Source organism: Dryobates pubescens, chromosome 2 (assembly GCF_014839835.1).
Source record: "Dryobates pubescens isolate bDryPub1 chromosome 2, bDryPub1.pri, whole genome shotgun sequence".
NCBI classification, from domain to species: Eukaryota; Metazoa; Chordata; class Aves; order Piciformes; family Picidae; genus Dryobates; species Dryobates pubescens.
Window position 1 is genome coordinate 24962343 of NC_071613.1, and position 14872 is coordinate 24977214.

General features: G+C 44.1%; 1 protein-coding gene across 1 annotated transcript in view; it reads left to right on the top strand.

Moving 5' to 3' along the window:
- TRAF3IP1 (TRAF3 interacting protein 1) overlaps positions 1–9608 on the top strand; it is a 43712-nt gene extending 34104 nt beyond the window's left edge. Inside the window, exons 14-15 of the mRNA XM_009900454.2 lie at positions 6354–6577; positions 9207–9608. Coding sequence (XP_009898756.2) covers positions 6354–6577; positions 9207–9372 — 390 coding nt within the window. The 3' untranslated portion in view covers positions 9373–9608. The remainder of the gene's footprint in view (positions 1–6353; positions 6578–9206) is intronic.
- The last annotated feature ends 5264 nt before the right edge of the window (positions 9609–14872 follow it).

The following is a 14872-nucleotide window of genomic DNA, read 5'->3' on the forward strand; positions in this document are numbered from 1 at the left end:
TCCAGTCAATGCAATTAGCAACGTGTCATGTTAGCCAGATGTGTGCATATGTCCCACCATTTAAGTGTTTTGAAGAGGCTCACCATTGAAGCTCACAGCTTCTCAGTATCCTGCCAGTTTAGCGTGTCATAAGAAATGCTGATGGTAAAATTTAATCGGAGTTACCTGCAGAAGGGTTTTCATCCTTGTGTGACAGCTCTGTTCATGATGATGTGACTGACATTAATGCAGCAACCTGAATAAAGCTGCAGTGAGCCATTTTTGGTGCAAGCATACAGTTTCTCAGAAATCAGAACTGTACTTCACAGTCTGGTTATGGACACCCACCATAGGAGCTTAAATTAAAGGAGTACATACTTGATTGTCCTTGTTACCAACTCTCAGAAAAAAAACCAACCTGTGGACCCCAAGTAATTTTGTTATAAGCTGTGAACACAGGAACAGGATTTTTGTTTCTCTCATGATATCCCTACTATTGTGGCTCCTTTGCTGTGGTCTTTGCACACAAAAACACACAATGTTCTCTCCTGCGGGTACAGTATAAATACAATGTGAGGCAGCAGATGGATGTGTTAAATAGAGAGGATATATAAAAGTTCAGTGAGACAGCTGTGATTTCCATCCTTAGCAAGGATGCAGTGCATCGTCTGGGTGTTGGAGGACACAGTGCAGGTGACTTTCACATATTTCAAGAAGCTTATCAATGGATTTGTCTGGGGCATAGAGTGGTGTGAAAGCAGTTGTTTAACACAAGGAACAGGTTTACTGCAAATTCTTTTTTAAGAGGAAAGAGGCTGCTTTGTCAAGAGGAGGTGGTTGTGGACCCAGAGTTCCAGCAGCATGAGACTAAAAGAAAAGCTGGGCAGGACTGGCACCAAATATACCATTATGGCTGAATTAATACCACTTTCTATCATTAAACACTGCTAGAGTTGTCTCTTGGCATGCGTGTGGTTAGACATAGGATTCTTCTTAGTGTGCTGAATACTGCACCAATTATGTGAGGTTTTGTGAAATGACTTCTCCCAGACCAAATGTGAAATAAAGCAGACTAGCTCTGGGGGCTGAGCTAGGGTGTTTATGTCTGTAAAGTCCAGCTCTTTTTAGAGGTCACAAATGTGAACTGGGGTAAAATCACCACCACTACCCCCAAAGGAAAAAAAAAGAGAGAAAGAAAAAAAAAGCCATATTTAAAGAGCTAGCCTTTTATTTTATTTTGGTGCTTTCCTACACAGAAGTAGGTCAGACTGACTCTTAGTTCTAATGGTAAAGAACATTGTGTCTCCTCTGATTCCTTGGCCTGTTACTGAACTCAGTACCTGGCATAAGCAGAAAAAGCATCCTGTTCATTTGAAATGATTTAACATTTACTGTTTTCCCTGTGTTTCTGTGAAAGAGTTTCTTATGGTGATCCCAAGTGGATAGTTACTTAAAATGCAGACTCTGTAAAAACCAGGTAAAGAAAACACTCTTTATGATAAAAAAAAATAATACATTTTGTACAATAAACCCCCCACTTTGTTGGTTTTGCATTGAATGTATCAAAATTACTTGTCCAAAATGAAGTTTCTGTCCCATCCTATAGAAGGAGGTAGGGAGGAAATGGTGTAGCTCAATAAAACTATGAATACATGGGTGTGTTTTCATAATGGGACACCATGCAACAGTTAAAAGGCACTGCAGAAACTACTAAGTGCTTGATAAATGTTTGTTCTAATTTGATTCATATTGAAAAACTGTTAATGACAGAAATGGAAAGAAAGGAGAAGCTATATAAAAGTAAGCAAACCCTGTTGCTAGAAAGAAACTTTTCAAACAGTGGGAGAAAAAGTATCTTGCCGCCTCTTTAGCTTAATAGATGTCATGCTCTTCAAATGCTTAGCTATCAGAAATGGATGGCTTGTGAAGAATCCAGTTTTATGGAGCTGTGCACACTGCAAAATTTATGCTAATTGCTTTAGCCAGGGTAAATTAAACACAAGAAAATTCTGGTGGTTTCTGGAGACATGTTGACAATTTTCCCTTTACTGATGAAAAAGAAAATTCCTGCTTTTGAATTTCTCAGGTCCCTGTATCTGAGTCCATGCTGTGCTCTTGTTCACATTGAGGTAATGGGAAAGGCAGACTTTTTCCCAGGAATCCAAAATAAACATTTATCTTGCTGCCTTATGAAAAACATGAAGGAAAGGAAGTGTGCTGGGCCTACAGAAGTGATACAGTCTTTTATATGGGCATAATTTATTGAATCTTGGGCTTTTGTGAAAGGAGAGTTCAGTGAGGTGTATGGCCTAATTAAATAGGCAGGAACAATTCTGATTCTGGCATTTTTCTTAAAATTGAATATATCCTGTTACATGTTTGTGCAAAACGAGCAAAGGTGGCATTCAGGACTCTTACCACCCACATTGCCTGTTGTAATAAACCGTCTGCCGTAATTCTCAGTTAAAAGAGTGTCCCATGTAGATTTTTAACCCATAACTGCAACTATGAAACTGAGAATAGACAATATGGCTTTCCCCACCCTTCTTAATTACTTGTAGTCAGTAATAGCTGGCAAAGATTGAATGCTTCATGATGATAATTCTCTGTCCTGAGCTCAGCTTTCTGTAGACTACAGAAAAGGTCACACACCAGTTTGGTGCTACAAGTGTTAGTGAAACGCAAGAACGAATTGATGGTTATTTTTAAGCTCATTTAAGGAGGCACAACACTGTGCCAGCTGAGCTCTTGGCACCGTTAGGTGCTGGGAGATTTTTTTTCCTGGGAGCTTGGAATTAAAGTGCTTCTGCTTTAGAGATACGCACTTTAAAACTTTGGTGTGTTCTTAAACCACTTTGATACCACATAGTGTGTGTTTCAAAGACATGGGGCTTTTTAAACAAGCCTACTGATGTACCTGTTTAAGTCCAAATAGTATTTAATGGCTTTATAGTAGTAGTATAAGTACTTGAAATTACTTTGGATGGGATAAGATTTTGTTCTTCTTATGTCTGTGTTGAGGCATCAAACTACACAGAGCATGCTGGAGCCACAAGGGCAATTACAATTATGTTAAAATATTTACTCATGTGCTTTAAGGATGTTTTCCTGAATCATAGAAAATATTCCACAGTGGTTTATTTCCACTGAAGCTTTTCAAGCAGCTGTGTATTTTAGTGTGGAACATTTCAAATTGTTAGCTGGATCTCTATTTGGAAGTATAAAATTCTAGTTTGCTTGTTTACTGAATTGTGGGGTTTTCACTTCTTAAATTTTTTGCTTTCTTACCATACTTGCTGGTGATGAGAAGTGTGGCTTCTTGGACTGTCTAGATATCAGGGAGCTCACACAAGTATTACAAACCATGGAACTTGACATTTGGAAAATGAAAATGAGGCATTCTTCAGGTTTTCACTCAGGGAAGTGGTGGAGTCACCATCTCTGAAGGTATTTAAAAGGCGTGTGGATGTGCTGAGGGACATGGTTTAGTGGTGGACTTGGCAGTGTTGGGTTAAGAGTTGGATTTGGTCTTTTCCAACCTAAACAATTCTATGCCTCTATGAACTATATCTTCAGATGAAGGACTGGCTGGGTCCTCTCATTCTGAGATAGTTGCATGTGAAGGAAATTCCTTCTCTCTTGACTGTGGCTTCTTATAATGTGTGAGGATGGTGGTGAGAGTTTGTGGCACTTAGGACGAAAGGAAAAACAAGGCAATGGCACTTCTTCCTAGGAAGCTGTTTGATCTGATACAACTCTGCTCTGCAGCTGAACTAAATCTTTATAGGCAACTTCCCAATTACACATGGAAAATATGATGTCATGGATTAAGCCTTCTCTATGGCTTCAAGGGAGCATAAGGACAAGGGAAAAGGGGTTAGAATAGAGAGCAAAAGGTTTGGAAATGCTGTGAGAGTGCAGATCTACTCACGCATTTTTATTAGCTGCAGCAAGGCAGTGTGGTAAATAAATATTTCCAGTGTATGGAAATGCCATCAACCTGAGATGTGTGCTGAGCCCTAGTAAATGGCTGGTGTGCAGGACCCTGTCCTCTGATCTGTGCCTTTGGGGCACCTGGGCAAAAGATGTCTTCTCTGGGGAGCTACAAGATCAACAGGGAGAGAAACTGAACAACATGGATGGTAACAGTGTTGACCATTGTGCTCAGAGGTTGGCCAAAGAAGTGACCCAGGGGAGATCATCTGCTCAGCCCTAAGCATCTGTGCTTGAAACAGGGGTGCTCATCAGCAATCGGGATGAAATGTGTCATGAAGCAGTGCTTTCATCTTTGCACCATAAAAGACAGCAAGCACATTGATGGGTCCAGAAAGTGTCTAAATAACGTGTTTCATGTATATGAATGTATAATGAAACACCTGCTTCTGAGAGAGAGGTATGGGTAGAGTGCAAAGGAATTAAGATGAGTGTTATTTTTAACAGTTTAGCCAGCACTCATGAATTGACTTAGGAAGCAAGGGTTGTAAGTTCAGCAGCATTTGTCACTTCTGCCCCAGTTCCTAATTAAACAACTTCAACGTTATAAAGTCGCGGTAAACTCGGAAGTCCCACAGCGTGCCTGCGCTGCGTGTGTGGTATAACACGAGCGTCAGACGCAAGTAAATCTCAGCCTTCAAATCTTTAGAAGTATTTTTCTAAAATATATATATCTGAGTTCATCAGTAAGCCAAGGGCTGCTGAAATGTGTTTGGCAGTAGTCCCTACAGCCTGCAAATGCAGCTGAACAAACAGCCCACAGCTCGCACAGGAAGACAGGCCAATTGGGTAGGAGGGCAGGAGGGGACAGTGTGGTAGATGTGGTGTCCCAGCACGAGAGAGAAGCACACTGCCACCCCTGTGTTTATATACCCACTAGGAACTGTGCTTAGGAACTGGTTGATCCTGTGGTTGGGATGGTAGAGAAAGACCTCTCTAGTTTTCCAGCATATATTAAATGACCAAAATTACTTTAAATAAACTTTACTTAAAGCTTTGTGTATCTTAAAAAAAAACAACACAATTTGGGAATTCAACCTGTAGGGCTCTTGGAAAGAAAGAAAAGCTGGATTGTTTTTCTTGTTGGGGGATAAAAAAAAAACAGCAGGCTTTTCTTTGATGTTAGTTGTTTTCAGGGAAGGCTTTCCTGGAATAAGGTTGTTACAGTCTGTTAGTAATGTGGTGTCACTTTGCTCTTTTTATGGCATCCTTTTGCTCTTTGTGGCTTTGTCACTTCAATGAACGCTTTTGCTGCATTCAACTTGCAGTAAGCTAGAAGAGGCTCCAGGAGACTGACCACAGAGACTCTGCTGCCTGCACATGAGGGAATTGTGCACAAGACCAAATAGTTTTTGAGTAGTAGAGTTTATTGAGGCCACATCTGCAGCCTGCATGATTTTACAACCACTGTTAACAGAAGTACAAGGTGTAGTATAACCACCGTCTGGTTTAGCTGTGCAATTATTAGGACCAGCAATAGGACCTGGAAATCCAGGCACAGACAGTGGAAGGAGAGAAGCATCTTGAAGGAACCAATTTAGAGAGCTAGAAGGAGACTGTGCTCGTCAATATCTGCAGCAAAACCCTGTGGCCAGCAGGTCCAATGAGCATTTATGCCTATAACATGACGAGTAAGAGTGCTTCTGCTTCTCCAAATCGTTGCCTTTCAGATTTCTTCATCATCTTCCTCCAGGAGAACAGTTTTTGCAGTGTTGCTGTGCACTGTGACTTATAGCAGTATTGAGTAAATGCCAGTCTGCCAAATCCTGGTGCAGGGCTCTGAAGTGACACAGTCACAGTCCAGCCTTGTCCTGTAGAGTGCCCAGGAGGAGGATGGGTGGATGGATGATTGTGTGTTTTTTCACAGTGAATGCATTGGCAGACAGTGGCAGCAGCAGATTGATAACAAAAGTGTCATTGAGTATATGAGTCTGTCAAGATCTTCTGCTTGGTGATGCCACATTAAGCCACAGAAATTTCCCTTTCAAGATGCAGGAACAGGTTGAAGTAAACAATGACTGAGTGTGAAGGAGTTTCCCCCACCCTGCCCCTGCTTCTTTGGGAAAGATCAGGTTGAAAATGAGAATACCTGTGAGGTCATTTCTGGGATCAAATATTTGTGCACATGTCATCCAAAAAGTGATTTCATATTGCTGATGCTGTTGAGTCCTGTGTAGCAGTGGTGACTTGGATACAAAATGCTTTCTGCTTATCTCTTTCTAGAAGGTTGCTTTATCTTCTTCTCTTTCATTGCAGACTGTTGTAAACATTTCTCCAGATACTTCACAGTTAGCAGTCTCCAAAATATTCTTCATTCAGTACCTCATGTGCCACAACTGGTTTCCCTAATTTTGATGCTTTTCATTCATTCTTTCTATTAGGAGAAGCCCTTTGTATCAGAAGCAGCCAAGAAGAAAGAGAGAGACTTAGTAGCCAAAGAAATTGAGAAGTTTCAGGTCTCTATCCAGACTCTGTGCCAGAGTGCCCTTACTCTCGGCAGGATCATGGACTACATTCAAGAAGACATGGATGCCATGAAGAACGAGTTGCAAATGTGGCGGCATGAGAACAGGCAGCATGCTGAAGCACTCCAGAAAGAGCAAAGGTGAGTGTGGGCAGGGAAAGCTTGATTTATCTTTTGAGACACGTTTCTGGTTTTAGAAGAGGGGTGAGTTTTACTCATTATTCAAAGCCAATTTGTCCTCAGTCACTTTTGTGTTTTGGGGATGTTTTTTTGCAGCCTGAATTGTTAAAGTCTTGAGGTCTCTTCAGCTCCATTTCACATGTTGTACATGACAGCAGAGGTGCAAATGTTTGTGTGATATGAGAGGGCTCGATATGTCAGGAGCAAGGGGTGAAGAGCTTTGTAAACAAAGCAGATTTTGTATCAGGACTAGGAGTGGATTCCTGATCTCCATGCCATTGAATTCAGCATGTTGTGCAGTGGGTTTAATAACATTTGTTGCCTGTGCAAGGTTTAAAAAAACCAGTTTAGGAAAACCAGGAGAGTGAAGGTACATACATACATAATAAAATCAAAGAGGTCAAGCCTAGAAACAGTTACTTTGGCTTTGTCTCACCAATGTGTCTTTTTCTTTCTTGGAAAGTGAGCATCCCTTTCAGTTGTGTCCTCTGATCATAAACACAAGCTTGATATTGATCTTGGGTTGTTAATCAACCTAGATAAATGTGCTGCTCCCTGAATCCATGTGCTTCATTCATACAGAAGCAAGTATGAGTGGTATTCTTAGCTAAATCCTATCTTGGTAGGTAGAAATGTGTTAAATGTTGGAAATTTGCAGCTGCTGGCTTAGTCCAGTGGCTGGGGTGGGAATTAGGGCTTTGGTTCACATATAAAGTGTAATGATGTTAATTCCTTGCGCTTACATAGCACCTTCTATCCCAAAACTTTGACAGGCCTTAACACTCTGTTTGGCCTTAGAATGCACCACTCCTGCAAAAAGAAAGGAAAGGATACTTGGCTTTATTTTGTGGTTGGAGAAACTGAGGCATTGACTCACGTCTTTGCACCACACCTAGTGACAGGGGGCAAGTCTCAGACCTTTCTCCAGGCGTGTGCTTACTCAGTGAATCCGCCCTGGCCTTGCCAAACGAGTCATTTGTTCTTCAGCTGGTTTCCTGGCACGGGAACTGTACATGCTTTGTTGGACTCCTATGGCCCCCTGGTTCCCAGGCAAAGGCTACTGAAGGCAAGACCGTGTCTTTGACGGTGGTGCAGGGGGAGAGGGGGAGTGGGAAGGAGGAACTGCCCAGCTGAATTTGTTTGCTGACTTTTGTCAAACCAAGCTTTCCAGTGCCCATCTGTTTCTTGTGAGACTGCAGGCAGGCTCACATCCCTTCAGCAGCACCACTCTTCCACAAGCTGACACTGCTGCAGCGTATCCCAGCACTTCACAAGGTTCCATATGAGATCCTAATCAGATCAGTGTAGTGCTAAGGCATGTCCAATCATTTAGGAAAGAATTAAAGTGTATTAGACATGAAGAAGACAATTCTTCCCATATGTACTGCAATTTGGGTGCATGTCTTGGTTTTCTTTGCCTCTGTGAAAGACAGTTGAAGGATCCCATTGGGGAAATACTAGTGCAATTTCTAGCAATGCTTTTTGTGATTTATGCTAATGTGGCAGAAAGGAGGGGAAAGCAAAATGATTTTGAGATGCAGACTTGTGCTAATACATCCTCAGAGTGATGGGATGATTCAGAGTGACAGCAGGCTAGTTCAGTCTGTCATTTCCCTGGCTTCAGCCCTCCTGAAGATCAGCAAAGCGTTATGGAAGGGGGCACATTTGTTTTAGAGCCAGCAGCCCCCTTCACTTCAGCTGCATCAGTGCACTTGTGGTTTATTATCAAAGGTTTATTACATTTCTAGTTAATGTTAGATTGCCTGCCCTTGTCTGCAGCTTTCGTATTCCTTTGCCTCTTCTCAGACATCTATCTGCTGTAGCTCAGTGCAACTGGCAGCTGCTGGTGTCTTGCTACTAGCTTGCTGATGTGTCGTAGCAGACAGATAGAAGCAGGTCAGCAGCCACCACAGCAGTTGTACTTGTCCCTCTCTGCCACATGCATCTCATTTAAACTCCTGTGGTGATGCCCAGATGTGTGGACTGTTACCAAGTGTGTCATGGAAGGACCCAGGAGTCCCTGTAAGAGGTGCATCCTTAGAATCAGAATGGTTTGGATTGGAAAGGACCTTAAAGATCATCTAGTGCCAAGCTCCCTGCCATGGGCGAGGACACCTCTTCCACCAGACCAGTTTGCTCAAAGCCCCACCCAGTGAGGCCTTGAACACTTCCAAAGATGAGGTATCCACAGCTTCTCTGGTCCTTGTTGGTTTATATCCCCCAGAGTCCAGTGCTGCTTCATCCCTGGGTCAGGTGGTTGCAGCTTTTGGCTGGTAACATAAAAGAAGTGCTTGACATATGCATAGTGCAGGGTGAAATAACTGCAAGGCATTTTTAGCATCATTTTAGCAGCAAAACCAGATTAGCTAAGAAGTGACTGCTGAAGTGTTGAATTGTGGGTGATCTCTCTTGAACAATATTCTTCTCTGTCCATGTTGTTAGCTTTACCTTTGTGCCTCTTATTCTAAACTTTCTTTCAGGAAGGGTGGGTGCAACTTAAATACTTTGCAGGTATTGAATATACTTTCTTGGAAGCTTAAGTAACCCAAAGCAGCCTAATGTTTCCAATAACATTATGTCTCTCTTTCAGCATCACGGACAGTGCTGTAGAACCCTTGAAAGCTGATCTGGCTGAACTGGAACAGTTGATTAAAGACCAGCAAGACAAGATCTGTGCTGTCAAAGCTAATATTTTAAAGAACGAAGAAAAAGTCCGGAGGATGGTTCTTAGCATAAACTTGTCTTCAAGAAGGTGAAGAAAAGGATAAAAAAGGCCTTGGGACTGAGTGACATTCCTACCAAATAAAAACAAAATAGCAGAGAAAGCTAGGATATGCCTTGTTTTAGATACAAAATGTTTAGGGACCTGAAGTCAAAACTGTATAGAACTTCCATTGTTGCGTTGTTGTTCAGATGTCAATATTACCCAGGACAAAATTATATTCCTATGAATGCTCAGGTTGCAGAGCTATTAAAATAACTTGTTTGGTTAGATGTGAACTGCTGTCACTCTATTACCAGCTCTTCACAGCTCACTTTCCCTCCCTGGTGTGTCACACACATTTTCTAATCCACTTCTCTCTGCATTTGCTCCTTCTTGTTTCCACTGAGGCTGCGCTGAACATCCTGTCTTGAAAAAAGGGTATTAGTTACTACTTTTGCCCCTTTGAAAACATGTTCCAGGCTCCTGCAGGTCAGAAGGTTCCTGAATCCTGCTTGTTATTAGGAGGGAAAATTACGTCCGAAACAATGCCACAAGATGAAGAAGTGAAGAAAGCCTGCTGTAGCTTGCAGTTTTTTGCATCATTGCAGAGGTGATGTCATGTTTTCAGAGCTATCGGGAATCTTATTAGGAACGACTGGAAATGCAATGGGAGCAGAAGTATTTTATCTGCACAGGTGTTAATTCCATTTTTATTGCATATGTTCATTTGGAAAGGATTAATTTAAGTACCTGTTTCCTCCCCAATGCACGTCCCTGTAACGTTTTCTACGTGAATAATTCCACTGACTCCTTTAGTTAACTGCAGATGTCTGTAGTGTTTTTCCTAATGACCTCCAGCGTACTGCACTTTAGAGTCCAGCTTTACTTATTCCTAAATCTGCAAAGCATATTAACTTAGACACAACTGTATGACACTGCACTGAGCACGGAAGGCTTTAGTCCCCTGCAAGGCTGGTCTCTGAAGATTTTTGTAATGCGTGAGCACATCTCCTCCTCCCATGTTGTTTGGATTGTGTATGAAGTGCTAATGGCCTTTTTCTTTTTTTTTGTTTCCCTTTGATTGGCACATCTGTGAGGTTTGGCTTTTTTCCTTCTTGATTTTTTGCCCCCCTGGTATCAGGACCTTGAAAAACCTACCCAATGGATCATCAACAACTAGTGTGAGTATTTAGTGTGTTAGCCACAGACATTTTAAAGGGCAGGATGCTTTGCTGTGTGGGATCTTGTGGGAGTGGAGAGAAAGTAGAGGACTTGTGAAAGAACAGGAGAAATACTCTGATATGACACTGTGGTCTTTGCTTTTGAAATGTCACTTCAATGTTTTTATTTCGCTGTGTGAACTTAAATAGTGAAGCAATACTGTGGGGACGTGGTTTAGTGTTGACCTTTCAGTAGTGGGTCGAAGGTTGGACTGGATGATCTTTGAGGTCTCTTCCAACCAAATATCTTGTGTGATTCTGTGGGTGCAGAGAGACAGGACCCTTGCACTGACCCAGCCCTGCGCTGTCACCTTTTCCTACCATGCCTTGCTTCTAATCCAGGGTTGGAGCCTGTCCACTGCCCTCTGAGCCTCCTCACGCAAAAGAAAAGGGGTTCAGGATGTCCACCAGTATGCCCAGAGCCCAGAACTGATGCTGAAAGCCTGCATGGTCAATATATAACTTGGGAGCAGTTTGAATGCTCCTTCCCTTATCTCTTTAAATACTTGTATTGAAAACTGTGAGGTGTCATTGGGTAGCTCAGACCCCTGCTTAGACTGTGTGTGAGCCTGTGAGACCTGATCTCTTAGTGCTTCTGTTTTCACTGCTCAAAGCCACCCTTTAAAAGCACAGAGAGATTTATCACTCCAGCCTTTGTCACCCCCTTGGTGCTTCACCCATGATCCTTCTGCATTCACAGACAGAACCAGCATGGTGCTGCTGGAGCACGGGGCTGTCAGGAAAGCTGTAAGGGAAGACCAGTAGCTCAGTGTTTGGGGTGTTCTCTAGGGACATGAAATGATTTCAACTTTGCCCTGGGTTAAGCAATATTTAAATCTTTTTTTCCCCTCAGCTACTCCATTTCATGAAGTTCCCTTCACCAGACACCCTATCCTCATACTCCCTCTGCTGATGGTGCTGCATGCTTTTCTCATGGTGACATGACCCCTCCTTTCATCTGTCCTTCTGTTAGAAGTGGCTGTCCCTGAGTTAGGGTGCAAAACCTGAGGCTTGGAAGCATTGGTTGGGTTCCTTGGAGGCATTAAAGATGACTACTTGCATCTTTATGCACCTGTTTTCTTATGCTTTCTGCATTGAGTGTCACTTCCAGCAAGAGTGGGTTAGTGTTGGGATTTAGTAATGTGTCTCACATCTCCCACAGCTGCCTCTCTCTCCATACTTGCCTTGTTTTCCAGTGTGACAGAACAAAGCCAATGCCTTGGAGCTGAGGCTTGGTTTAATTTTTAGGGGAGGTTGAGGATGCAGCACTGAAACAGCAAGTGAGGCAGTTGTGCCTCACAAAGGGGAGAGTAGCCTCTGCAGGGATGGATAGAGAAGAACATCTCAGTGCATGGGTCTGCTGCGTGTCCCTCGTGTGCTGCTCCTTGCCCATGCCTGGGGCTGGTGTTTGAGCATGTGAGTGGCTCAGCAGCAAGGGCAGCTCTGCTGGCACAGTGGTTTGGGGTAGAAAACCCTTACATTGTCAAGGCCCTCGGGTGCTAATGTAGCCTGACAGTTCTGGGAAGCAGGAATTTTAGTTCACAATGTGCCTGACATTCCTCTCTTGTGCAGGTTGGGAGATGACTGCCAGTCCCTCAGGGTTAGGGTTGGGGCATGTTTCTCAGCTGCAAAGGTAGAGCCTTGGGCAGGATCCCAAAATGCAGCAGCTAGCCAGCAAGAGATGCCAGTGGGGTGATAGAGAACCTTCCCAGATCAGGAGAACTCTGGTCCAGGGGCAGAGGGAGGCTGGAAGGAAATAATGGGGTGAGCTTAGAGGTCTTTATCTGAAGACATCAGAGAGTGCTTTAGGTGTTGGAGACGGTTCCCTTGGGTGGGGGTGGAAGAGGCTTGGTCCTGTTAACAGTGCAGGGGAAGAGAAGCCTAAAGAGTTAGGGTGTGTTAATTGGCACTTGGATGGAGTTTAGGTACCAGGTAGTTGTAGAAAGTAGTTTTGAGGGAACCCCTGCTCATCTGGGTCCTCACTTCTCAATTCTGGAGACACTGCTGCTGGATGTGCTGAGTATAAATATGCTGGCCATCTAACCTGCTGCCAAATTCAACCTGTTTCTTGAGTATTCTCCAATTCACCTCATTGCCAGGCTGAGATAAAAAAATAGGGCTCACTAGAAAAGCTCACTTCCCTGTGTTGTCTGCAAGAGTAGCCTTGGGCAAGAAAGCTCAGGTAAGGTTGTTTACTTTGCTGCTGTCTCACTCATCTCTGAGTTCGAGACCTTCAGTCTCTAACTCAACACTTTAGCAACCTTAGATGTCTCTTCCCATCTCATGTAGGCCATCTGCCAAGGTTCTTCACCCATCACAAAGGTAGATGCTCTGGGGGTAGCAAGCTCTGCATACCACTTACACCCCATATTTTCATTCCTCACTTACACTGAGACAGCTTCTCTAATTCAATCAGCTTGCTCAGGGACAGAGCTAGCTCTTGTTATGGTCCTGGTTGGAGGCCTGGAGGTCAGGAATTAACAGCTGTAAAGGAGTGCTGCCATTGGAGAGCTTGTTTCAAACTCAGGTGAATGCTGTGTCTCTTCCCAGACTCTGGCTGCTGACCTGGGAAGACAGTCCTGCCACTGTTCACAGCTCAAGAGCCTCATTGGGAACAGCAGCATTGCTATTTTTTGCCTCAAAATCTGAAATTCCTGTTCCTGTGCAATCCAGGACATAGAAACTCCCAACACAGGCATGATGCATGTGTCCTCGAGTCAGATCTGGGTTGTTGAGCTGGTTCCTGATGTTGCTGTAGCTCCCCTTGGTGTGGCTCAGTGATACTGATTTGCTGTGTTTCTGGGGATCTGAGGAGCAAATGGGAACTGCTTCTGCTTGCTAAGACAGAAGGACTAAGAGAAGGACATGTTGCTTCAGGAGTTGATCTGCTGGAGGGTAGAGAGGCTCTGCAGAGGGACCTCGACAGGCTGGGCAGATGGGCAGAGGCCAAGGGCAGGAGATTGAACACATCCAAGTGCCGGGTTCTGCACATTGGCCACAGCAACCCCATGCAGTGCTACAGGCTGGGGTCAGAGTGGCTGGAGAGCAGTCAGGTGGAAAGGGACCTGGGGATGCTGGTTGATGGTAGGCTGAACATGAGCCTGCAGTGTGCCCAGGCAGCCAGGAGGGCCAATGGCATCCTGGCCTGCATCAGGAACAGTGTGGCCAGCAGGAGCAGGGAGGTCATTGTGCCCCTGTACACTGCACTGGTTAGGCCGCACCTCGAGTACTGTGTCCAGTTCTGGGCCCCTCAGTTTAGGAAGGATGTTGACTTGCTGGAGCGTGTCCAGAAAAGGGCAACAAGGTTGGTGAGGGGCTTGGAGCACAAGCCCTATGAGGAGAGATTGAGGGAGCTGGGGTTGCTTAGTCTGGAGAGGAGGAGACTCAGGGGTGACCTTATTGCTCTCTACAACTACCTGAAGGGGGGTTGTAGTGAGGCGGAGGTTGGTCTCTTCTCCCAGGCAACCAGTACCAGAACAAGAGGACACAGTCTCAGGCTGCGCCAGGGGAGGTTTAGGCTGGAGGTTAGGAGGAAGTTTTACACAGAGAGAGTGATTGCCCACTGGAATGGGCTGCCTGAGGAGGTGGTGGGGTCGCCGACGCTGGGGGTGTTCAGGGCGAGGCTTGACAGGATGCTTGGTTGTATGGTTTAGTTGATTGGGTAGTGTTGGATGATAGGTTGGACACGATGATCTCGAAGGTCTCTTCCAACCTGGTTAATTCTATTCTATTCTATTCTATTCCTCTATGGCCTGCCCTTCTTTCAGCTGACTCCTCCTGCAATTTGCTGTATTGGATTTCATCTTTCATGAAGCCAGAACAGTTGAGAGGCCTCAGAGACAACCTGCTGCCTATTGGCTTACTTCCCTTGAGCACATATTGGAACGTAAAGGGGGAAACAGCAATTACTTTTAAATGCTTTAGGTTTGCAAAGCTCTAGCTATATTTCTCTGTCAGTAGAGAGAAGCCTGGCATTTGTAAGCCTGCCAGACCCTTCAGGGGAGGTTCAGGCTGGGTAGCAGGAAATAATTCTTCACTGAAAGGGTTATCAAACATTAGAATGGTCTGCTGAGGGCAGTGGTGGTGTCACCATCCCTGGGAGTACTCAACTGGCATGTGGACCTGGGGCTTAGGGACATGATTTCCTGTTGATCCTTCAGTGCTGGGTCAAGGGTTGGACTGGATGGTCTTTGAGGTCTCTTCCAACCAGATACATTCTGTGATTTAGGGAATGCAACCCACTGAAAGCTAATTGAAATTGGGCTCCCAAACAGCTTTTCTTTAAAAATTTAAAAAAGCCTCAGTGTGGTTTTATTTTTTTCCAAAGCACTT